The sequence below is a fragment of the Plecotus auritus genome, assembly GCF_963455305.1.
Source record: "Plecotus auritus genome assembly, chromosome: 9".
In the NCBI taxonomy this organism is placed as follows: Eukaryota; Metazoa; Chordata; class Mammalia; order Chiroptera; family Vespertilionidae; genus Plecotus; species Plecotus auritus.
In genome coordinates, this window is record NC_137783.1 from 29,916,089 (window position 1) to 29,943,338 (window position 27,250).

The 27,250-nt window shown below is 37.7% G+C and overlaps 1 protein-coding gene across 4 annotated transcripts in view; it reads right to left on the reverse strand.

Moving 5' to 3' along the window:
- The window catches only part of A1CF (APOBEC1 complementation factor), an 84,003-nt gene that overhangs the window by 42,747 nt on the left and 14,006 nt on the right, over positions 1–27,250 (reverse strand). For 2 of the 4 annotated variants that reach the window (XM_080640029.1, XM_080640028.1), the window contains exon 2: positions 15,107–15,250. The exons of the other annotated variants lie outside the window; for them this stretch is intronic. In XM_080640029.1, the coding sequence (XP_080496155.1) occupies positions 15,107–15,205 (99 nt within the window). In that variant the 5' untranslated portion in view covers positions 15,206–15,250. The remainder of the gene's footprint in view (positions 1–15,106; positions 15,251–27,250) is intronic. 4 annotated transcript variants of the gene reach the window in all.

Consider the following 27,250-nt stretch of genomic DNA (forward strand, 5'->3'; position numbering starts at 1 on the left):
GCTTCTTAATTGCCTTTGTGTGGTTTCTATAAACACTTGAATTAAATTCCCCAAGAATATTTTTGGGATCCCAAAGGGTCAGACTTGTTCAGAGATGCCGCAAGGTTCACGCACTGGGGGGGATTTGCTTCATGAACCACCCACCGGGCTTGGAATGCACCATGGTGGAGCTCCAGGCTGGGTTGAGACAGGCACTGGGCATTAGTCATGGGGTCAGCATATCTGTCTGTTGCTCAGAAAGGACAGTTGGGAGCTGGATTGCTAGTATTTTAGGCACTATTTTTTTTAATAGTTGAGTTTAAAATAGATAAAGCCCAATTATAATTGCTCTTTCCCTTCCTGGCTAATGTCCTTCTTGTGGAATGCACACCCCACTCCAGCAGCCCAAATGTATTAATAGTTCAGAGAGAAATAATATAGGATTTTTTTTTCCATGAGAGAATGTTCATTCAACTCTGAGAAATTTTATTTTCCCAATTGAAGACTTGGAAACCGTTCACTCTCCCTAGTCAAATATGTATAGGTGAAAATCTTCAACTATGGAAATTAAAAACTGATGACCTAATGCTAACGATAAATCCAGTGACTTTAACTTAAATATTGGATACCAAGCCTACCCAGTAACTCTGTTTATATGTCAAGGGTATTTGGAAGTTCCTTCTGTCCCCAGATATTTTAAGCCTTTCCTGATGGAACCATAGAGTCTTTAAAGGATTATGTAAACCTTATTCTTGACCTTGAATAAAATCGCACAACCTTTAACAAATGACTCCAAGCAATAAATCTTAGCGTAAAAGTCAAACAGATTGAGTTCATTTTGGCCACCTGGCATCTGATTTTTTTTTTTTTTATACATCTGGAGAATCTGGGCAGAACAGCCTTCTTCTGCAGATTTTAAATGGCCTGATAGTTGATTTTCTACTTCTCCTTGCAGCTGGGATAGCCATAGTTATAATAAAGGAAAACTGAGTTGTGGTGCAAAAATTCTAATGACACAAACTTTAGTTTTGAGCATTCTGTGATTGTGGATGCATTTTCATGTCATTCAAGATTTGTGATATTTGGGGTTCATTCCTGAAAGCTTTTTCCTTGAATCTTGTTCTTGAAATCAATTGGTTCTGTGAACCAATATTCTTTTAATAAACCCATTTTCGCTTAATCAACCAAAATTAGCTTCTACTACTTGCACATAATGCTAACAATAGCAGAAAACCCCCAAAACAAAAACAAAAACAAAAACAAAAACAACCCCTGCTAAAACAACAGCTAACCCTAATTGAGTTGGGCACTGTGCTAAGTGCTTTGCGTGTATTAACTTATTTAATCTTCTCAATATGGTTGGTTGATGGTATGTGGATGATACTACTTACTTTCCATTTATAGATGAGGATTCCAAGGCACATAATGTGCCCAGATTTGTACAAGCAGTAAGTGACAAAGACAATTTTTTGAATCCCAAGTCCATGCTTGTAGTCATGATAATATTTTTCTCTTGTTTTTATATTAATCCTATATGTTCATTGTACAGATGAGGAAACTGAGTTCAGAGAAATTAATGTGAGTTGCCTGAAGTCACACTGGTTTAATTTATTGCAGACAACACTAGAACAAAGCTCCTAAGATTCTTGATCTCGTAAACTTTGTGGCATATATACTGTTCAAAAGTCATGCTGGCTTTCACACTTACCAGCCTCACAGTTCTGCATGTTGTGTGTTACACCTACTTTTTGGTTGAACATGAAGACCAGATGGTTTGTTGTCCCCCATAAATGAGTTCATTCCTAAACTGCAAGGACATTAATGAATGAACCCTCATTCAGTCTGGTTGCTTTTTTTCCCCCCAGGAGTAGTAATTTTAATTCCTTTATAAAATTCCCAAAGAACCATTATTCTAAATCTGTAATCATCTTTATGGTTCTCTTTGGTTCTTTGTTTTTTTTCCTTGCCCAGAGGGAAGAATCTGTGTATCTTCCCTTCCTAATCTGCTTTCAGGTGTCCTATCCGTTTTCCAGTGACTATGAATTTCTTTCTGCTCCTGTTCTCTCAGGTGCTGGGCGATATACCGGACCAGGTGGCACTTCTAGCCTTCATAGCGTGCCGGTCACCAGGGCCATACTCGGAACAGTGGTTCTAAGGCAAACGCCTGGGGACTGTGCTCACAGTGGGTGCTGATGCATTGAGAGTGTCTCTCTGGACGACTCTAATCTATTGCAGTTCATGAATTGACAGTGTACTTTCCCAGTTATTGGATTGTAAGAATAAATACAAATCCTTATTAGACATTATTTTTATGACTTTTCATCTGCATACCACCTATATATTCATTATGTGATAGGGTTCAAGGCAAGTCTAAAAGACCTTAGATAAGATGTTCCAAAGGGAGTCTTAGATGTGATTTTTACCTTGGTTCTGCTTATGACATTTTTGTTGCCTGAGGACAATAGCACAGGGCTATAGGGAATATTCATTTATAATAGATAATTATCTTAGTTTGTTCACCTTCCTATTCTGTTAAGATCACTGACTTAATGTTGGTAAGTCTATTTTAGACTGGGAATTTTTAGAAAGCAGAGTTTATTTAACATATACTGTGGAAGTGGGCATCAAGCTTATTAATTTTTTTCTACAATATTTGCAAGGCATATGCACTATGGATACCAGTGATTGCAAAGATTTTGTGAGGGTGTTAGGAGACAGACTCTGACACCATATTAAAATGTGGGAAAATGTTTATGTTTTGTGAGTTAGTCAATAGGATCCTTAAAAAATATATTATAGAGATTTTAAAAAATCAGTGTATCTCTAATTGCATGTCCAAATAGCACCTATTTCATTAACTACTTAAAGAAACGTATGCAGAAAAGGAAATATATATCATTCTTGTAAGTAGAGTATCAGTATCATTTCCCATAAATAGAAGGTAATAATAAAAGCAATTACAAAACATGGAAATCATGATTACATTTTAGCTAGACATTGTTGTCTACTAAAAGCTGAGCCCCAGTCCTGCTCTCTATGTTGAAAAAGCTTAGCAGGGGCTGGAGAGGTATTTAAGGCATACCTCCAGCCACGGACTTTCCTCATCTGAGTATTTGAAACAATTAAAAGTGGAATACTTTTCTCAGTATGAAATTCAAACTTATTTAATGCTGTGTAACCTCCTCGCAGCTCTCTCCAGGCACCTCTGAAACAGTGTTAAAAAAGATCCATGTTGAAGTCCTTGCACATTCTTAATTGTGTGGCTCTGTGATGTCACTTTCCCCCTCCTTAGTCTATGTTAGAAAGCTGTCTTTGCATCTCACAGTGGTAAGCTTTTAGGTTCTGAAGATGAAGAGTCACTTATTTTTGGTTGCTGCTCTATATTAAAGAGGTAACACTCTAAAAAATCCTTAAGTTGCTTTAAGCAAAGTCTAAAGTGCAGAAGAACTGTCCATGCTTTTGTGTTTTTGAGTCATGAAGTCCACACTGATTTTTAGGCTGATCAAGTAGAAGACCTCATGTGCTTCTAGTTTTGGGGGAACCTCATGGTTTGCAAAGATTTTGAACTTTATTTTGAAGATCTCATATAAAACCAACCGTCTATTTAGGCTATTTGAGGAGAAGTCCATTGCCGTCGAAAAATAGTGCCTGGGAGGTATTTCTATTGCTTGGGATGCTGCAGTTCCCATCACATGTCAGGCACACGCATTTCCACAAAAGCATTCACAGGCCTGTTCCTTCATGTGGCATCTTCCACACCAGGCGGTGGCATTTCCGGCTCATAGAAGCTACGCTTCTTAAGAGCTTTAAAACCAAGTTGGCCTGTGGGTGGCTGGGGTGATAAGTTTAGGGAAACACATGCCTTTGATAATTTGCTCATCCCATCCTGTTCTCATGCTTAGTCTACCTATTTAAAGAATTGGCATTCATGCACTTGGTGAATGACCTAAGTCCTTGGATAGCAGGGACATGGGCAGGTGGTGAGAACAGGCAATAGAAGAAAATGTGGGACCCAGGAGCTATATTTTACCATGAAGTCAAATTCCTATTTCTGTCCCCAGGATTTTCGGGTAGTGGCTGGAAAAGAATGTCAATGCCACAGCGTTTTTCCATCTGCCTCATCCTGAGCTAATTTAGATAAAGCCGATTGTAAACACGGAGGTCCTAAGTCACTTGTTTTTATTGCCTTACTTTAGGGAGGGAATTGCAGTTTAATTACATAAAATTACTAAAGTGCCAAACCAGAGAGATGGGGGGTTTAACTTAATTTGGGGTAACATTAGAAGAGGGGAGTGTAACCTAATTGGATTTACGTCAATCTAGCACCACCCTTTGTACCTATGATCTTGCACATATTCATTGAGGAATTGAACACATTAGAATAAAATAATGTGGTTGCATGGAAACTCCATTTAAAAGAACGTGCATAGAAAGCAAAATTTGAGGGGTAGGAATTAAAGACTAGGAATTTTGTTCCTAGCTTGAGGGAATGGAGGCTGATGGCCAATTCAAAAAGGAAGAGAAGGATGAAGCCCACTTGTTTTCTTTATCTGCTGTGAGTCTTAATGGATCTTTGAACTTAAGACATACTGTCTTCACTGCTCAAAGGTGTTGTGCATTTTACAAACATTTTGGTTAAGCAGTAATAAGAAATTTTCTTTAAAAACTGTGGATTAGCTTCTAACATAGAGTAATAGAATAAGAATTAGAGCTGTGGTCAGCTAACTTTTTCTGTAAAAGGCCAGCTAGTTGACATTTTCGGCTTTCAAAAAAATAGCCCTTTTAAAATGTGAAAAACATTCAGAGCCTTCAGTCACTACAAAAACAAACTGTAGCCACATTTAAATCTTGGGTCATTGTTTGCAGACCTCTGGCTTATGTCTCTTTTGAATTGTATAACGATGGGGCTATTCTAACTCCGAAATAAACTACATTCAAACATATAAAGAATGAGAAAGAATAGCCTAATGAACCTGGTACCTATTATCCAACTATAGTAATACAGTGTTATCTATTAACATTTCCCATTTTTTCTTCTCTTAAATGTATGCTCCTTAAAAAAATTATTTTTTACTTTATGAGATTTTTCCTTATAAAGAATAATCCACATCATTATAGAAAGTTTAAAAAATAACATTCTTATATATAATGGTTGTCATTTTTTTCAGCACTTTTAATTTAAAAATTATCTTAAAAAAAGAAGAAAAGATATTTGGAAAAAAAGAGTATCAAACAAGAAAAACTTACTCCAAATCAGAGATTTACATTTTATTTTCCAATATTTTTTACTGTGTGAATAACTTCTTAAAATATTATTTGGAAGTTTATATAAATTTTACATTCTGATTTTAAAGTAAACATTGAAATTTAGATATTTCTCCATGTCTTTGTTTGAAATCAGTTTTACATGGCTGGATAATTTGAAAATATAAGGATTTTATGTAACTAGTAATATTTTATTGGACATTCAGAATGTTTCATTTTTAAACATCATAAATTTCACTATCATGAACATCCTTATGTCTAAATATACATCCTCACACCATAGATCAGAGTATGGTCAGGTTTAAGCCCCTAAGTAGAAAGGTAGCGCCCACATCTGTATTACACAGTTAAAGCAGCTTATGTTGCCATTTTAAATTTTGGATAAATTAATCCTCATTGCAACTACTTTAAATGCATCATGTCAAGGCCTAACATCAATTCATTGTGTTCAATAGTAGGGACTAAAGAAACAAAACAGAAAAACAAAAAATGATTAAGTTTACCAAGGACAACCCCTGGATTAAGAAAACAATAGCAGCATGGAGGGACCTGGAGAGTATTATGCTAAGCAAAATAAAGCCAGTCAGAGAAAGACAAGTATCACATGACTTCACTCATATGTGGAATCTAATGAACAAAATAAACTGATGAACAAAATAGATCCAGAAACATAGAAACATGGAACAGACTGTTGAATCTCAGTGAGAAGGTGAGGGTGGGTGGGAAGAGATTAACCAAATAATTTATATGCATGTATGCATAACCCATGGCCACATACAATAGTGTGATGAAGGTGGGGGAGAGGAGGGATGAGGGGTGAGATGGAGGGGGCCAATGGGAAAAGAAAAGGGGACATCTGTAATACTTTCAATTATGAAGATAAAGAAATTAAAGTTTAAAGCTACAAATTGCAAAAGCAATGCAAAATAAGTAATGCATATTTGGTATTTTAAAAACTCCAATTATGATAAATTTGATGTAGTACATTCATAGTCTAATATAAATTAATGACATTTAATGTATCTGAAAGCTAAAATTAAAGTTTAACAATTCCTTTAAAAAGAAAGCAATGGTACTATCATACTGACAAAAATTTATTGTGTTGAATTATTTTTTAGAAAATAGATTATCAATAGGGTAACTGGAGAAACAGTGCTAATATACACCATATTTTAAATAATTTAGAATTATAAGTATTCTGAGTCTACTTTAAAAATATATTCAGACTATTTCAGGATGATGTTTATTAAACATATATTTAGCTTTAGTAGTAGTAAATTTATAGTTTAAACTGACCCCACACTGGGTGGAAAGTTTTCTGAAAATACATCTATAAAAAATCTATTTGTGCCCTGACCAGTGTGGCTCAGCTTTTGTCCCATGCACTGAAAGGTCACCGGGTTGATTCCTGGTCTGGGCCTATGATCAGATTATTTAGTTTGGTCCCCTCAGGTTACATTTGTTGGCAACTGATCAATATTTCTCTCTCTCTCCCTTCCTCTCTCAAATCAATAAAACATATAAAATATATAACATTTGCCTAGTTTTTTTTTTTTAATTGAAATTATTGGGGTGAGATTGGTTCACCAAAGTATACAAGTTTCAACTGTACAACTCAATAAAACATCATCTGCACTGTGTATTTGTGAGCCTATCACCCCAAGCAAAGTCCCTTTCCGCCCCCGCTTCCCCCCGTTGCCCACCTCCACCTACCGCTTACTCCCCTTTTACTTTGCCTAGTTTTAATGAGAAGATTTCAGATGGAAGGAGCATCGCCTGTCACAGAGTGTTTGACTCACATCATTGATGACTTCGTGAGGAAAGGATCAGCACAATGTGATTTTTTTTCTTTGACTCTCAAAGAAATATATACTAGTTTTAGAAAATCTGAGAAGTACAGTTCAGAGTTAAAAAGTAGGGAAAGAGGGCACTACACATAATCTCATTGCCTGGAGACAAAGACTTTTTACAAGTTAGCACTGCAGCACTCTTACTTCCAAAATATTTCCATGTGGCATAAGGCAAGCTATGAAGTTGAAAGCTAACTTGTCAACATCACATTCTTTTTTTTAAGATTTTTTTTTTTTTCACTGACTTTTTTTTTTTTTTTTTTTTTTTTTTTTAGAGAGGGAGAGTGAGAGAAATGCCAATGTGAGAATGAAACATCCATTGCTGCCTCCTGCATGCCCCCTACTGGGGATCAAGTCTGCAACCTTGCCATGTGCCCTGACCAGGAATTGAGCAGGCAGCCTTCCAGTGCAGGGGATGACTCTCAACCAGCTGAGCCATGCTGGCCAGGGCCACACAATTTGTATCAATAATATTTATTAAATGTCTACTACTCGCAGGGAATTGCATTGTTTATTTTACTCTCTGAAGTAATTTTCAGCTATCATTGTCCACAGTGATCCAATTATTTAAAGATGATATCACAAAGTATATTTTTAAACAAGTAGGTATTGTATCAGACTGGTTCATGTTATTAAGTAACCTGCAAAATTCTATTTTTGACAGCTGTATTTGTCTTGCTAGTGATAAGCAAGCACAAATTAATCACCTCTGTTTTTTTTTTAATTCTTGTTTTGCAAGTATTCAACATTCAATATCAGACTGTAATGTACTTTCAAACCCTAGCTTAGTGAATACCATAAAATTTGAAAAGATCACTTTATGGGTATGCTCCTTGAATTGACTTAAGATGTTTATTTTCATTTTTGTACAGAGATTAAAAAAAAATAAACCTGATGTTGCCCCCCTTTTTTGATACTAATATTAATCTTTCCTCCAATCCAGAGTAGGAAGAATGAAATATAGAGAAGGCTAAAAGATGTTTCCTAAATTACAAAGAGGTTGAGGCTGTGTTTCAATACCTGTTGGTCTCCTCTTCCAATCAGTCAGTGCAGTTTGCTGACTAATGATTAGACTGAGCAGATACTAGAATTACAAAATCATGGCTTATGGAGTGGGGGTGTGGCCCAGCCAGTCTGGTGGGAAATTAAGCTGTGGAGTGGTTAAAGGACATGTTCAAGACCACATAATTTGGATGTGTGATAGAGACCAGTCTCTGTCAGTCTCTGATTTGAAGTCTTGGGTGGTTTTCAATACTTTGCAGCCAAAAATAGCAGAGACTTTTCAGTTTGTTAAAAATGCTTGAACCTGGCCTTCAGCACCCTAAAGCGAGGGGCGGGGGGTCGGGGCGAAGGGGATGCCTGAAGGGGTAATGGGGGGGAAAAACAGGAGACATATGTAATACTTTCAACAATAAAGAATTATTTAAAACCCAATTATCTAGATAACTAGGTTTTAGAATTTTAGCTTTCTACATTATTGGAGAATTTCTGATGTAATAGTCATTCTGCCAACAAATAAGTATTGTTTAAAGTGAATCATGTTACAACGTTTAGGCTCAACAAAATATTTTTAGAATGCCCTAATAGGCTCACCTCTAAAATTGCAACTTTAAAGAAAATATTATAGCAGCTCTTAGTTTTGTAAGTCTGGTCAGAAATGTGGGCCAGTAGCACTGGAATTATAGCCTTTAAACCTTGAACAAGTTGCCTAACCTCCTTGTGCCTTGTTTTCCTTATCTGGAAATTGAAGATGATCAATTGGTATTAAGGATTAACTGAATTAATATACATGAAGCAGTTAGAATATGTGCCCAATAAATGTTGACTATTATTTTGTTACTGTTATTAATGTGTGGTCTAAATCCTTATTAACATTTTCTCAATGTAATTGAATATATGTGTAAGATCAAAGTAATATGCAGATTGACCCTGTATTTTTTAGGGGTATTTTATTTGAAAACATTTTAAGTGATAAAGCCTTTTCCTTTATAATGCAGATGCTCTTTTTTGTTTTTTATACCGCACCTGAGGATATTTTTTCCCATTGATTTTAAAAAATATATATTTTATTGATTTTTTTCAGAGAGGAAGGGAGAAGGAGAGAGAGTTAGAAACATCGATGAGAGAGAAACATCAATCAGCTGCCTCCTGCACACCCCCTACTGGGGATGTGCCCACAACCAAGGTACATGCCCTTGACCGGAATTGAACCTGGGACCCTTGAGTCCATAGGCTGATGCCCTATCTACTAAGCCAAACCAGTTAGGGCTTTCCCATTGATTTTAAAAGAGAGTGGAAGGGAGAGGGGAGAGGAGGAGAGAAAGAGAACCATTGATGTGAGAGAGATACACGGATTGTTTGTCTCCCACAGCACCCTGACTGGGGAGTGGGGATTGAACCTGCAACCCAGGTACCTGCCCTTGACCTGGCTGATGCACCGCACCTAATCATTGAGCATTGCCAGCTAGGGCTGTAATGCAGGTGTTCTTAAATCATAACATGAGGTTTGTAAAATGATCTCCAGGGCTGCTTGAGTCTCTTTTTAAAAAATTACTATTATTTGTAAGCTTTTTACATGGCTGTAATAATGTTAGAATTTTCTGTTCTGCAGACTGTTTTAAATGATCACATAATGACTGAATACAAGTTCATTTGTGACAGAATATTCAGATAAAGTGGGTCTCCTTTGGCCTCTGATTTGGATAGGAAGCCAGGTCACTGACCACTGAACAGGGCAAAGATGTAGAGAAAACTATTTAACTGTTTTTCATTCTTAACTGAACACCTCACGGCCTCCTTCTACGCTGCGGTTTAGAAAAGAAATTGAAGAGTTTGAGAGGAGTTTTGGAACTTATTCAAAGATATTTGGAGACCACTGCTGGTATGTTGTGAAGCCTAGTTACCCCTAACTGGAAGGAATTGCAAGGTGATACTCAACTTACCTAAGGCAGGGAAAAGGGGTCTGAGAGCTTGGTGGGTATTCTCTGCTTCTGGGCACACACCGGCTGGAGGGTCTAACTGCCTGCTGAGTTAGCTACTGGTGGGCAGTGGGCTGGCCTGCTGCTGTGATTTTGGCGAGAAGGAGAGCTGGGTCCTTGTGTCATTCACACTTCCAGAGTTTGCTGGGTCAGAGAGTGTGTGTGTTTCCAGGGACTGGATTTGGCCCTATGTTGGAATCTGGAGTTGTTTTCCATCTCCTAGAGAGCTGCTTAGAGTTTCAAAAGCTCTGCAGCAGCAGGCTGAGGCTTAGGACAGTGGCCAGCCAGAGGAGAGTGTAGCCAGGTGAGAGATCCCCGACCATGGAATTAAGAATGTCTCTGGGGATCCTATAAAGTATCCCATGAGCTTTACATGCCTGCCAGGCCCAGAGAGCCCAATGTCAGTATCAGTCAAGTTCAAAACTTTTCTGTCCCTTCCCCTTTGCTTTCATCGCTCTCTTCTGCTTCGGCTCTGAGTCAGGAATTATAGTTAGCAAACGGGCGTAGGAAACTATGCTTCTGAAAGCATAAAGGAGGAAAACAGAAAAGAAATCGCACCGCACCTCAACATCATTGTGAAAGGGAAGTGGCTGTAACTTTGAATAAAGTTGTTGTTTTTTTTTTTTATACTGGACTAGACCTAGTTATTTAGTGGAGATTCTTTTATTACTCGAAAGTTGCCAGGAAAGGAATGAGATGTGCCTCAAGTTTTATCTGGGGGAAAAGGAAGCACCAGCGACCAGAATAAAATTAAATGGACAATTTATATTGTTTTAGGATTATTTCTCATAAAAGTCTGCTTGTTGAAGGTACTGATTATATATTCAGACCTTATTAATTTCCTTCCTTTTATACATTTAGGTTTGATTGCTGAGGCATTATAAATAATGTCAGACTAGCCTTATATACATTTCTATCATTATGTTTTGGATCATTAGAGATTTGCTTACAGAAGGGGAATACTCATATGTCAATATTGGCAAGTTGCTTTTCAAAAGGGTTTAGATGCTTTCCACTACTGTCTTTGCATGAATGTTTCAGATACAAAGAAGTTTAAAAAAAATACTTAAGAACAATATTTGATTTTATAACATCTATGGAAGGGTTGACTATAAAAGGAGAAAATCCCTCCTATTCAACTGTACTAATCAGATGTTAAAAAATTATTCTGAGGGTATCCGTTTTGTAGACTGTAAACTCTATGGAATTTTCTCTATGAATTATAAAATACCACTTTATGTGGGAGAAGTCGGCACAGAAATGTTTCAATCAGTCAGTTTTAAAGCACATTAAATTTGGAGATAAAAACATCTAGACTAATTTGTTTTAAGTATTAAAAAATGAACAGCTCTTTCCAGCCGGCGCCAAGCCATGGATTGCCATGATCTCACCAGGCATGAGCTCCTGTGAATATACTTTTAATACACTGAGATGTGCAGGCAAGGGGCAAGGTCAAGGAGCTGCGCCCCCACGGTGGGCCCCGTGGGGAGCAGCCAACTCAAATGGAGACACAAGAGAGAGAAGCAGGCTCTTGTGGGTTCCTGATGGCAGGGAATTTTCCTTTTCCTTTTTTGTATGTTTCTTGCTTCTCTTTATTAGTTTATACCCAACTGCTCACATCTCTATGGACTGTAACATATTTTGCATTTTTTAAACTTTATACAATTGGTGTCACACTGTGTATATTTTATATGGTTTTCTTTATTTTACTCCACCATTTGTTTTTGACTTACATTCTAGTGGTTCTAGGTTATTCATTTTCAGGCTACGGTTTTATACTTACTACATACATTTACCAGAATTTAGGACTCCTCCTTCTGATGAGCAGTTTGCTGTCCTCCTGACTGTTACTTAGACATGCTTTGGTAAATGCCACGTATTGTTGCATCCGGGCCAGGGCAGCTGGGAGAGGATCAGTGACACGGGACGCTACTTTCCTTTTCCTCAATTGTAGTCCCGAAGGGAGCCAGGATGGGAGGAGGGACCTCTTAACCATCCGTCACCTTTCTGCTTACAGCTCCTGTGCCCTGGGGAAGGGCCTGGGACCTAGTGAGCATCACTGAACCAGACAGAGGTGGAGTCTTGCACACGTAACTGCAGGTGTGGATTGGGCCTCCCAGCTAGTGGACAGAATCAGCACCACCCAGAGTTGCAGTGGTGTCCTTAGTCCCAGAGGGCTCAGACACACCCTACGCCCTGCCCCCATGCCATGCAACAGGATATTTTCCCTCTTGCTTTATTGTTAGATACAATGTATAAACACAAAACAGAAAACAGCAGGGATCCTCTTGGACCTGAAAAAACAGCAAGGAAGGAAGAAGTTCCAGAGTTTTTTAAAGTACAAGACATATTCGTGCCCAGGCCAAGGGTGTGGATGGCAGACCATAGTCAACAGAGCTGGACTAGAGGCTCGTTCCCTCTCTCCAGAGCTTGGCCAACCCCAGGGAGCCCTCCAGCGGCCAGTGCATCCAGGCAGAATGCTGACCAAGGGAACCCTCTGCCACAGTGAGCCTTCCCCACTCGGGAGAAGGGCCATAGGTGCTCTGTCAGTTACAGTCTGCTCAAGCCATGCTGAAAGATTCTGTGGAACACTGACAGGACAGCACTTGGCTTGCTAGATAGGAAAGGATCGGATGGGCAACACCAGTTTGGTCTTAAAAAAATGAGTAGAAGTGTCCCAGGTAGACTGAGGGATCAAGCATGGAGTACAGACAGTTTGGGGATCAGAAGACTCTAGATTCAGGGCCATGGAGCATGAATTATCTGAATGGTAATGTGCCACTGAAAGGTTTTTGAGCCCTGGCTGGTTTTTCTCAGTGGTTAGAGTGTAGGCCTGCGGACTGAAGGGTCATGGGTTTGATCTCCAGTCAAGGGCATGTACCTCGATTACAGGTTCAATCCCCATCCTTGCTGGGACATGGGTGAGGGGCAACCGATAGATGTGTCACTCTTACATAGATATTTCTCTCTCCCCTCCTTCCTTCCACTCTATCTAAAAATCAATGGAAAAAAATATCCATGGTGAGGATTAAAAAAAAAAATGTTTCCAGCCTCTGAGCCACACAGTCAAATGTGTTTTAGAAAGGCCTCAGTCAGAGAGATGTGTGGGGAGCAGGGGGCACATGGGCGCCTGCAGAAACTCAGGGAAGGGTGGGGTTGAACAGACCAAGTCGTGGCCTCTAAGCCTTGGTTACTTCATTTGTAAAATAGGATATTCTCTACTTCACGGTGAGAGAATATATGCATTTGAGGTACCATTAAATAACCAAATGTAAGACCTGGATTTAGAAGTTCAGCTGAATCAGATGTTGGACAGAAATGGTACTTGCTTTGAGGTCTTCAAAGCTTCCAGATATCCATCCTTCCCCTCATCTATAAAACATGACCACCAATCTCCACCTCACAGAACTGAAAAGATTAAATGAAAGAATGCCCCTAGCCCAGGCCTGATCTGGAATACCATCTGAATCCCTAACTGGTTTCCTGTTTGAATTCTGGATGCCCAGTGACCCATTCTCCTCAACCAGCCAGAGGAATCCTTATAAGTTATTCCCTGCTTGGGGCCCTTTAAAAACATTCATTTGCACAAAGGATAAATTCTGAATGCCCTTAGGTGGCATGGTCGGCCCTGCCCAGTCAGCTCCTCTCTACTGGTCTAGTGGAAATGCAATTTAGCAGAACAGTTTGGAGGCTAAGAACCCAGCTTGTGACTGCAGATCCTTAAGTGGGATGTTTAACCTCTTTGTGCTTTCTGTGAAATGAGGATAATACTGGTATAGAATTACTATGAATATTGAGTTAATATACATATAGCAGTAAGCACAATGTCTCACATTTAGTAAGTGCTAGCTAGCTATTTAAGCACCTAAGGACAATGATTTTTGTTTTATTTAATTCTGTATCCACGATGTCTAGAATATAGAGTAAGTATATAATATATATTTTTGAATGAATGAAAAAAACCCTAGTAATACATTAGTATCTCCCTTGCCCTTGACTTAAATGAAACTTTGAAAAGTCTACCATGAAATAATATATTCTGAAATCTTAAGCCTAACTAAACACTTCTCATTAGGATGAAGAATTAGAAACAACGTTGAGCATTATATTATCTAGAACAAAACATGCCAGTACTTATAAGATTAATTGAAAACTAAATGTAGTACATTTTGCGATAATCTGACAAAGGACCATAAAGGGACACTGTTGACTATTTTATTGTTATCCACGTAGACACTGGTACTTATAACAACACACGGATTGGATTCAGTTGGAAAATTATGTGGGTGTGAACGACAATTGAATCGCTGAGAATTACAATACTTTGCCTGACTGTAAAAAGAGGAACATTATTTCTTCAAATAAGATCATTTACATTTAATACTAGCTTGCTTTTTAAGGTAGCAAAAGCTCTCTAAAGGAGGTTATCATAAAGTTAATTATATACAGGTAATTCTTAACATCTATGAATAGACAATTTAGGATTTTTAAAAAAATGATGAACATGGAGAAAAATTACTATATTGTCCTAAACTATTGAGTAGATGTTAAGAGAAATAACTGGAATAGTTAGGCTGACCAGACAGTCAGTCCTTCTATCCCACACCTATAAGTCCTTCTATATTTGCAATGATCTCTCTGGAAACGAAGGTTAGTGCCTAGGTTGTCTGTTTTCTGATGATTCTTGAAACACTGGTCTGGTTCTACTTCACCGACAGCTTTGGGTGGCAAATTCCAGCTGCCTTTTCATATACTAATACTCCCTTTAAAAACTGTGATCGTCTCTATGACTGTGGACACTGATTCTGCTTTCAAATGATAAGTTAAGGTTGAGTTGATAACCCAGCGTAGAGAGAACACCACCTGCAGGGTCACCTACAAAACTGAAATGATGCAACTTCCTCCCCCACCTAAAGAGTTATATGACTGACTGTTCCCATTTTGCATCTCGGGACCACTCACATTCCCACTGTGAGTACCATGTCTCAGCACTGAATTCTGTGGGTCTCAGCAGACGTCATAAGAAGTTCCTACCTGGACCAGGCTATATCCTGTGCGCTGGACCAGTGCGCGAAGGGCTGCTTCCTTCTGGGTGCCGCTCAATCCATCCCCGGATTTGTGATTTGATTCCATTGAGAGTGATTATCAGCAAAAAATCAGGTTAATTAGGGTTGCTCACTGAAACCAAATTTAAGATAAATTAAGTAAATTGCTGTTGCCAAGTCCAAACTTGCCCTTCTCATGAAGGACATCTTTAGGAAACATTCTCTGCAAATGAGACATCAGGTTAGAGCAACTAACAGCCAGACACAAACAAGGCCAGTTACATATCCTCATTAAGGAAGAGATTTTAAAAATGTTCAATTTTAGCTGAAATTTAGAATTCAAAAATGAGTAGTATCCTGTCTCCAATTAGAATGCAGATCAGTAATTCTCAATCCAGTGACCTGGGAATGTCACCAAATGCTCAGATACAAATTAGCTCTTGTCAATTAAAAGAATATGCAGAATAGTCCTTACAGATGTGGGAAGGAGGACACTATTACTCAATCAGTCAACCAGAATAAGGTATCAGGATCCTGAGAGTGTTAGCTTCATTTATCTATTCTGTGTGTTTAAGACATTTATCTACTTACTAGAGGCCCAGTGCACAAATTTGTGCACGGGTGTGGTCCCTCGTCCTGGCCAGCAATCAGGCCAATCGGGGCCCATAAGGGCCAGCTGGCCAGGGGGAGGGACCTCAGGAGGTTGGCCAGCTGAGGGGAGAGACTGCGGGAGGTTGGCTGTGGGAGCGCACTGATTACTAGGGAGCAGCTCCTGCATTGAGCGTCTGCCCCCTGATGGTCAGTGCATTGTCATAGCGACTGGTCAACCAGTTGACTGGTTGTTTGGTGGACTGGTCGTAATGGTCACTTAGGCTTTTATATACTGACTGGCCAGATTATGATGATCTCTGAACGCATAATAATCTGGCCACTCAGTGTATTTGTATCTCAAATGGGTACCAAAAGTATTCTAGACTTTTGTTGGAGATCAACCACCTATTTGCCCTGAGCTTTCTATCAGCCAGTGCAAAGGGGAAAACCGATCAGGTGCACGATTTATAGTACCTTTGATATCAAATAAATGAGGTACTCAAGAGAAGTATACTGAGTGGCCAGATTATTATGCGTTCAGAGAACATAATAATCTGGCCACTCAGTGTATGTATATAGATTCTCCAAAGATAAATTGCAGAACAGAATGCACTGGGGGCAAATACAGAAGTCCTCTTGCAAACTACTTTATGTAATAAAAATGTCACCTGGGTTTTAACAAAAGAGGAATAATAGATTCTTTTGAGTGATGTTGAAAGGGCTTGCTAACATCTGGATCATGTACTACACAGACCACTCAGTAGAGGACATAAAGCCCTTTGTAAAAATCTAAGAAACTATGAAAGTTTATATATGTCCGGGTTTATGTAGATATGAAGGTGCAATTTGAGCATTTTATTGTCTATGCTTTCTGTTTGGGTACAGATTTGAACCCATTTCAAATGTGATGGTTGTTGCAATTCACAGGTTTCCAAGGCAAGGATATGGCCATGCTGAAGGTCCCTGCTATAGTGGTGTGAGGTTCTGAAGTCTCCCATGTGCACAATCGGAGTGCACCTGCTGGGTTAGAGCATGAATGGCTCAGTGAAGGTTCTGTGCTGGGTTTCCACTCTGCTTAATGTGCTCTGCCAACCCAGACAGTGGAAACATGTTTTATGATGGTTTGAATTAAATGCAAATCTAATGTGTTTGACTTTAGGTCCTTTAAACTTTTTTTTTGTCCTGCATATTGAGATAATCTGTGCTGATTTTGATTGTCATTGAAAAATTCCGAATGCAAAAAGAATAAAATAAAGATTCAGAATGAACGAACCATTAATGATAGAGAAAACTGGGCCAAAAATTAGGTGACAAAAAAAGATGCAGAACCTGAGGTGATCATTTCAGTAAAATGTAGAATTAAAATATATCAAAATAATAGAATTAAAAAATGCCCAAACTAATAGACGAGCATCATTTAGAAAGCAACATTTTCAATAAAGTTAAGAAAACCAAAGGAAAGAAATAACAAGATTCCAGAGAGATAATACCTATTAGCTGTTATAGGGACAGACAGTTTTATGCTCTTCACAGAAGCATGGCCATGCTTGCCCTTGCCCTTTCTAATAATTCTTGCTTGCTTCTGACCCAGGTCAATTAATTCAGTCTTCACTCATTCACTCTCTTTAGGCGTATTTCCTTAGTGCTGTCTGTATGTCAGCCCCATCCCCTGACCAGTTTTAGGGCATTGAGTTTTATGGGCAGTAGGCTAACATACCCGTTTCTGTATCTGTACTTTGCAAAATGTAGTGATTTAAAAAGAAAAAGAAATCCTGACTTCATACCTTGGCTATGACAAATTGAAGGGAATCTTTATGAATGAAGTGGTGATTTGGTATATGTGTAGCAATCCAGGGAGGGACACGTAGCTTTATAGACACAGTTTAGTATAAATGCTCTTTCTCTGGACACTACAAGATAGGGGGAAACAAGACCTGTTTTCACTCTATAATCCCAACCTGCTGGTGAATACAGTCATAAAACCTCTACAAAAAATATAAATCATCTTAAAAACATAAAACTACAAAAAGGATTTTGAAGATTTATAAAGAAAATTAGCCTTTAAGACAAAATCTAATGCTTGCCCTGTTCCCAAATGTTACTAAAATTGTGTTTTTTTTTCCATCGGGACACACTCAAACTCTCCCACAGTGCTGAATTTAACCTGCAAAAGCAAGGAGGCCATAAATGGACTTGGGGTCTGATGAGGTTAGTCATGAGTGTCTTACAGATGTTAGCAGGCAAAGTCTGTTGTTTTTTGGCCAAGTTGTAGATTTTTCCTTTGCTGAACTTCATCTTTTCTATCAAAAGATAACAGTTCATGGAGAAACAAATTTTATTTACAACACCTATCTTTAGTTTTGGTTAATAATTAGCAAAGGGGATCAAAGATATTTTACATCAGAAAGGCCTTTTGATTACATAATAGATTCACTCTGAAACTACTAAGAAAATCTCTATGGCATCTTAATATAATGTCAAGTCATTGGAAATCAGAACATTGAAATAAAATTCAGAATTTGCCGTAAGAGAAACTTGATCTTCAAAAACAGCTCGCTCTCCCAACATTGAACCTGAATCCCAGATAAATATTTTTTTAGGCAAGTCAAACTTTTGTTTCAAAAATTGGTCAATTTGAAACAAAGGTTTTGCAATATGTTATCTAATTTAGCACCTTGTGAATTCTTCAGATCTCAGGCAACTGCATTTTACAGATAGTTCCTGACGTAATTTATTGAGGCAATAGATCCAAAGCCTATATATAGCAGGCTTTAAGACCATTGGAGCTAAAGGAAAACATTCATGACTATTTGTCACTATTCATTCAAAAATTATTTACTGAATACTTACTATTATCCAAGAATTTTTTGAGACACAGGGATATAACAGAGAACAACACAAACCCCTCTCTCCTAAAATCTCAGCTTTATAGTAGTTGATGGAGTTGTAAAGTGGTTATGACAATAAACAAAATAATGATATATACAGTGTGCTTACGATAATTTCTGTGGACAAAAAAATAAGTGAAATATGAAGTGGGGGGGATGACATTTTTAGATAGTGTGGTCTAGAAAGAGTGAATTTGGGAAGAGAACTGGGTGAAGTGAGGGATATAGTTGGGAGAGAGCATTCAAGGCAGTGGGCCTGGCAAGAGCAGGGGCTTGCTGGTGAAATAGTGAGGAGGCCTATGTGGAGGTGATGAAGCTGAGTGAGTGAGGAGAGAAGTGGGAGTTGGGGTTTGGGAGATAATGGTGGACCAGGTCACGTAGGACCTTCTGCATCATGAGAAGGGCTTTGGATTTTGCTCTGAGAAGTGAAGCCAGACAATCGACAAGATTTTACTTAAGTTTTAACAGAATCACTGTAACTGTTGAGAGAACATTGAAGGGAGTCAAGTGGCACTGGGGCTAAGGTAAGGAAAAGGAGGTGAGTAATGCAAACACAGGGTCTGGTCCTGTTTTTATTTAAAAGTTTGCTAGTTTAAATTATGAGTTTTTAAAAAAATATTACAGCTTGGCAGCATGGCTCAGTGGTTGAGCATCAATCTATGAACTAGGAGGTCACGGTTTGATTCCTGGTCAGGTCTCATGCCCAGTTTGTGGGCTCGATCCCCAGTGTGGGGTTTGCAGGAGGCAGCTGATCAATGATTCTCTCATCATTGATGTTTCTATCTCTCTTTCCCTCTGTCTTCCTCTCTGAAATCAATACAAACACATTTTTAAAATATTACATTAAAATGCCATTTGTCTTGATTACTGAGTTTTGATATTTCTTAAATTTTACATTCCAGGTGGTGCCTCACTCCTCTCACTCAAGTTGGCAGGGGAGTGAAGGGAAGAAGCATGGAGACCAGTTAAAAATTATTGCAACATCTAGGCAAGATAATAATGGCTTGAACTAGAGTGGTGATAGTGGGGAGAGGTGATGAAAAATGGTCAAATCTTGGATATAGTTTACAAATGAATGCGTTGTGAGAAAAAATGAGGAGTCACGGTTGACATCCCAATTTTTGGCCTAGACAACTGGAAGAACAGAGTTGTCATTAACTGAGTTTGGGAGCAGCAAGTTCATGGAAGAAGAGCAGGAATCAGCTATAGGCACGTTGATTTTGAGATGCCATTAGATAGCCATTAGTAGTTGTTGAGTGGACAGTTAGATATATGAGTCTGAATTTTACGGGAGAGTTCCAGACAGGCCATATTGATTTGTAAGCTATTTACATAGAGCTATTTCGGCTGTAAAATTGGATGAAGTCATCTAAGGACTGAGTGTAGAAAACAGGTCCAAGGACTGATCTTCGGGGGCACTCCAGCTTTTGGAAGTCAGGGAGATAAGGAGGAACTAGCAAAGGAGAATGGGATGGAACAGCCAGAAAGGTAGGACAAGAACCAGGTGAGAAAGGTGCATTGGAAGCCAAGTGATGAAAGGATTTGGGGGAACAATTGAGTGATCAGGTGTGCTAGTCCTGCTAAGTCACGTAAGATGAAGCCTGAATAGGAACATAGATCCCAGAGCAGGACATTCTGGGTTCATATCCTCATTCTGACTCTTACTGTGTATTCTGGGAAAGTTCCTTCCCCTCTTGGTGTCTCAGTGTCCTTGGCTGAGGAGGTAACGGTATTTCTCGGAGGGTCATTGTATTGCATGAGTAAATATATTGAATGGACTTTGGAAGATTTCCTAGTATATAGTAAGTGCTAGGCATAGGTATATAGTGATCAGCATAGGCATGTAAAATATAAAAAGGAAAAATAGAGAGGCAATATGATTGATCATCAAGCACCTCAGCTTCTCAATTCAGAGGTTCTTCAGTAAAAAATTCCACTGATGGGTGGAACAGTACTGTTGTCTAGGTGGGAGTGGCTGAGAGAAGAAAGGGGCAAAGGAATGAAAGTTGGATGGAGTAAGATCACAGGCAATATTACAGAAAATAATCAGGACACCACCCCACCCCTAACCAAGCATCAGTTTCCTCACTTGTAACTTGGCTAACAAGCAGGCTGTGAACAATGCTGCTGTGAAGATCAAATGAGAAAACATCCATGGAGTGTTTACTTTAGGACTAGCCTACACAAGCATGTTGACATGACATGACTTACTATTGTTACTACTAAAATGATGGAGGAGAAAAGCAGTGGAGGAATATCAAGGTGATCCCAGAAAGGGCCTGCAGGAGATGACAGCGTCTCCTTGTATAATTTTCTTTCTTCTTCTTCCTTATGTTCACTCTGAAAATGGCCTGAGGGCAGGGCTAATGATATAAAAAACCTGGGGGGTCCTCTTCAGCTCTAATAATTTTCATTAATCTGTGATCAATGTCTCCCCAGTCCTCTAAGACAGTGGTTTTTTTCTTAGCAAAGGAATATTTTGTTCAAATCTATACTCACCACCATGGGTGCTATATAAAAATGTTCCCATCTTTTGTTCTTCTGCATCTATCCCAAGGGAAACTCTCTGAGCCTCAGTTTCCTTATATATAAAATTAGGGTGATAATAGTGTCTACTTCACAGGGTTAGTATGAGGATTAAATATGCATACATTTAAAATACTTAAAGTGGTTCCTGGTATTTAATAACTCCCAATAAGTGTTGGCTATTATTTTAATTATGATTCTATTTAATCTCTAATTTCAAGGTGTAGAATTACTTGCAGGGAAAGGAGGATCAAGTCCCAAGTCCTTGGAGTGATACACTGTTTCTTCAGGGCTAGATCTGAGAATCCCATCCAGTGTCATTCATATGCCCTGGGGATTACCATCCTTTCTGATCACTTAGGGCTCTCTCCTGGGGATGACCTTCCCTTCCTTTCTCACATCTCCTCCCTCCACTGCAGTAGCCCTGCTGATTCTTCTAGACTTGATTGCAATGTAACTTACATTTATTTCTATGTTTACTATTAGAAGGCTTGGGAATTTATTTAGAAGTTTGGTTGCTTTTGTGACTAGAAATATGCTGTGGGAATTTACAGCTCTTCTTTATATCCATTAGCCTGTGGTAAAATTGGTTCCATTGTAAGTCATTTTGTGTAAAGTCACAGTTTCCAAGAAACTATCCATGATGTGAAGTGAGGACTTACTATACTGATCTTTGTTTGCCCAGAAGGCTTAGTCTGACATATGTTAAGTGCTCAGTAAATATTTGTGGAAGAAAAAGGAGACTCTGGATCAGCATTTTAGAAATTACAGTAAAATGAATCTGCATCCGATCTCCTAATACTTAGTATTCTAATTGTAGTCACTTCCGGGAAATCCTGTCCTGGAATGAACTTGCTTTATGTGAGAAAGTGATTTGAAAGGTTGCTCTGCCTTTACGAATATGTTACCACTTTTGTGTGAGAGACAGAAGAGTAAAATTTCAGGAAAGCAAAGAGATTGAAAAATAGAGTTGACATTTGCATTCCCTTTTTTTCTTCTTAACATGTTTTTGGTTTTATAGTTGCAACTTTAGTGCCTATGTGGTCAAGAAAAAGGAGCTAGAAGTTGTCGGGGGCTCATGATTTCTACCTTCCTGAAATCACAGGTGGAACGGAATGAGCAGCTCACCTCGGCACCTGATTGAGAATGCTCAATAGAAATTTCCAGAGTTCACTGTTGGGCAAGGTCAGAGCTACTGTTGCTGACTTTTGACCCTGAGGCCCTCAGGGACCAGTGGGTCCTGGCTCAGGGAGTCAGGGAAACAGAGATAAGAAAGCTGGAAGAATCAGGTGGGAGGCTTTTTAAATCCAACATTTCCAAATCTGGACCCATCAGGGGGATACCATGTGCTGCTCTTTAATTATAACCCTGATCTCTGAAGAAGAAAAGCACTTTTTTGTCCATAAAAATTGGTCCTACACAGAGAACTAAGTTGTAGAAGGGAAAGGGGAGAGGATTTTGAGTGACATTTGTTATGTAGATTTGCCTGAAGTTATGGCAATGCTGGCAGATTTTCATGTCCTAGGTCAGTGGTCGGCAAACTCATTAGTCAACAGAGTGACAAACTGCGGTTCGCAAGCCGCATGTGGCTCGCGAGCCGCAGTTTGCCGACCACTGCCCTAGTGGAACCCAAGTTGGCAGCTAGGGAAATAGAAAAAGTGGGAAAACAAGTTTTTGTATTTTTTTTTTTAAAAAACATCTCTCAACATAGTAAATTGGGCAAGACATGGGACAAAGATAAGAGAAGTCCATGATGCAAAAGCACAATTAAAGAGTGAAGAAAGAATTGTTTGGAAAAGCCAAGCAGAAATGGTAATCGTGAATGACAGAGAAGAACACAAAGAAGCTGAAGGATAAAGACGGAGAGCTGAAGTTAGATCTCGTGGTTAAAAATTAAATGAAGTAATTATTCTTAACTTTAACCAAAAGGTCACACACATTAATTTAATATCCACTACATCTCAGGTACTGCACAAGATAATTTAGAGTTAGAAAGTGAAGTAATTTTGTTAATATTATAGTTTCTATCTTATTTATTTCATTTGATTATTTTTTCTACAGAGGATAAATAGGGAAACTGAATGGGAAGAAAGACTGTTTCTTTTCTTTTTAAAAATATGTTTTTATTGATTTTAGAGAGAGAGGAAGGGAGAGGGAGAGAGAAAGAAGAGAAACCTTAATGTGAGAGAGAAACATTGATCAGTCCAGGGATTGAAATCACAACCTGATTATGTGAGCTGATGGGAATCGAACCAGCAACCTTTCAGTGCGCAGGATGATGCTCAACCAACTTAGCCACACTGGCTAGGGCAGAAAGACCGTTTCTGACGCTGTAAGCAGAGGAGAGGTGTTCCTTTGTAATTGAGCAGGGAGAAGTTAGGGCTTGCACTAGCAATGTGCCCCATATACACTGCAAATTGATGTTTGCCATTGGGACCTCTCCAAACCAAACCCAGTCTTTCCCAATGTGTTATTCTTCACTGACGTTGCATGATGTAGGCTGGACATAACTCTTATGCAATATGCATAAAACCAACAAGTGGTTTTATCATGAATTTGAGCCTTCTGGTATCTCTTGGCAATTTTACATGGAAGGAGTTCCAGATTGTATTGAAATGGTTTGTGAAGGATTTATTACCTAAGTTACACACTTGCCTAAATGGTGCTGAGAAAATATTACTTTGCATTACTTGATAAAGAAGTATTAGTTAGCTCTATTATTCTCTTTAGAAAAATGTTTGCAATTGGTCTTGATCTTATTTTGGAAGTAAATTAATGTGATAGTTCTTTATTTGGCCATGCATCATGAACCATAGCATAATTAACAAAATATATGCATACATAAAATTCCAAAATGTAGCCATAAAAACATTACACAAAGTCCCAATATGTGCTATCTTATTTTTCAAAGCAATATATATCAGCAAAAAAATTAACCAGAATCCTTTTGTGTTATTAAAGCATTAGTAATGAATCATGAATTAATTTGGTCCTGGACAATTTGGGCCTAGTTAAGGCCCAAAATAAACTAAATTCACAGCAGATATATTTATCTTACATTAGAAGGTTCCACAGTTTTAGGGAAGGACAGGCTTGCATTTAAATTTTAGTTCTGCCACCAGAATTTGTACTTTTGTGAGATCCCGTTTCCTATTTTAAGAAAAGAATAGGGACACTAACACCTAACTTGAAGTTTTATTTTGTTTTAAACAAAGGATTAAATAAATAAGATCATGGATATTGGATATGAGAGCACCTAGCATAATGCTTGGTATACCAAAGGTGCTCAATAAATATTCCTTTTTTGTTCCTTATCTCTTTCTGTGGTTGACTCATCTTAGCCATCATCTGTGGTTCTCTGAATGAATGGTTATTCTCACTTCTAGCAATTGTCTGAGATGAAGAGAGATATAGTTTTGAATGCATTATCTTAACCTCTTTCATATGGCTTTAATAATTAATCTAGTTAGTTATATCTGTTTTCATTTTTTTATTGGAAAAATCCTTAAGATCCTGTGTGTGTTTGTCTCTCATGGAGCTTGTAATGTAAAATAGACACAACATAAATATTCAATGCTGAAGAAATATTTGAATAAGTAGTGGTATATTGCAGCCAATAAAAATGATGTTATGGCCAGCCAGTGTGGCTCAGTGGTTGAGTGTCGACCTATGAACCAGGAGGTCACTGTTTGATTCCTGGTCAGAGTGCATGCCCAGGTTGCAGGGCATCCCCAGTAGGGGGTGTGCAAGAGGCAGCTGATCAATGATTCTCATCATTAATGTTTCTCTCCCTTTCCTTTCCTCTCTGAAATCAATAAAAATATTTAAAAAATGTTATAGTAGAATACGTAATGATTTAGATAATTTGTGAAATATAATCAAGTAGAAAAGGAAGGCTACAAAACAGAAGGCATAGTCTGATTTCATTGGTGTTAATTTTTATATTCATAAAGACTTTGATTATAAAAGGCTAACTAGTTGTATCTAGGTGATGGATTAACAAATTATAGTTATTCTTATTTGGCTACTTTCAGCTTTCTAAAATATATAACTCTTACTCTAGTCATTAAAAGATAAGTTAAATTACTTTAATAAATGAATGTCTATGATAACAAGTCATATAAAAAATGATGTGATGTGGCCAAGATTCTTTTATGAGGAAACTGTATCATTTATTAGAAGACAAAACAAAAATGCTGAATATAATATAACTAAGCATTAAACTAAAGAAGCTAGGAAAAGAACAAAATAAGCTAAAGAAATTAGAATAAGTCAAAGATAAAGTTAAAAAAAAAACAGAAAAATCTGTAGACTTGATAAATGTAAGAGCTTGTTGAAAAGATTGGCAACTTAGCACGCTTCTCCTCTGGCAATCTCGACAAGGTATGAAGGAGAACTTTTAAAATGAAAAAAAAAAAAGAAATGAATATAAGCACAGATTGATAGACTTTTAAAGAAAAGTATTTTTATCAATAAATTGAAAAATACAGATATAGTAGACAATTATCTAAAGTGTGAATTCTCAAAATTACCTCAAGGGTAAGTTAAAAATTTGAATAATAAACTATATTGAAAAATTCAATGCTCTCCTCTCAAATAATACAAGGTCCAGATGGTTTTATTAGGCAAATTGTATAAATCATTTAAGAAACAAATACAAATACTTCTTTTGTTACATAAAGCCTTTTGAAGCATAGGATAAATGGAAAATGTATGAAATTATCTGTAGGCTTATTTATCGTATGTCTGATACAAGGCCAGACACACACATCACAAACCTGAAACTGTCAACCAACATCACATATAACTATAGATATGACCTGTATAGAACAAAGTAGCAAAATACTAAAATACAATAACATGATGGGTTTATTACAAGGATATAAAGATTATTCAATATTAGTAATTCTATTAGTTTAATTTACTTCATTGATATGGAAGAAAATATATATGAACATCCCAGTAAATGTAAAAGTGGCACTTAACAAAATTCAACCCCCACTATTGGTTTAAGAAGCCCAAACTCATAGTAATTTAGAAATAAAACATTTTTATATTGATAAAGAACATCTATCAGGATTATGAAGCAAATATTATGCTTAATAGTCAAACATTGCAATCATGCATTTTCATTAAAAACTCAACTATACAAAACTATTAGAATTAATAAAAGAATACTACAAAAAGACAGTTATAAAATAAATGTTCCCTATTTAAACTGAAATAACAAACGTAATAAAAAATCTGAACAGTATAAATAAAATAAATATGAATAAACTTAATGCAAAACATCCAAAATCTATATGAAGAAAATGATAAAATTCTACTCAAGGATCTGAAAGCCTGGATAAATGTTGGAAATATATTAGTTCTTCCCAAATTATTAATCTAATGCAATACCAATTTAAGTTCTAATAAAATTATTTTGAAATTAGAAAAGTTGATTCTGAAGTTCAAAATAGATCCAGAGACATAGAAGCGTGGAACAGATTGTGGAACCTCAGGGGAATGTGAGGGAGGTTGGGTGGGTGGGTGGGAGGAGATCAACCAAAGAACTTGTATGCATATATGCATAATCCATGGACACATACAATAGGGTGGTGAAGGCCTGGGGTGGGCGGCAGGGGCGGGCTAGATTAGGTCAATGGAGGAAAAAAGGGGACATATGTAATGCTTTCAACAATAAAGTTGTTTGTTTTTTTTAATTTAAAGTTCACTTGGGAGAAAAAAATGTGGATTAAATGCCACAAAATGTATTAAAAATACATAATTATTTGGAACCAGCCTAATCAAAAGTTAAAACTAAAACAGGCACAGAAATGGACAAATAGATTAATGTGATAGAAAAAAAATCTGGACCCATTGTTTTGTTTATATTGGAATTTTCCCATAGGTGGTATTTTAAATCATATATCTTACACAATTTGATAAAAAGATAAAGTTGGCATACTGTCTTACAACATACCCCAAAATTCTAAGTGCATTGAAGAATTAACCTTTAAAAACATTGTGTAACTACTAGGAGATAATGTGGGAGAATATTTTTGTAGTCCTGTGAAGCAGAAGGCCTTCCTATCCAAGCATATCAAGAGCCATAAATAAAAAAGATGAACACATTTGACTACATA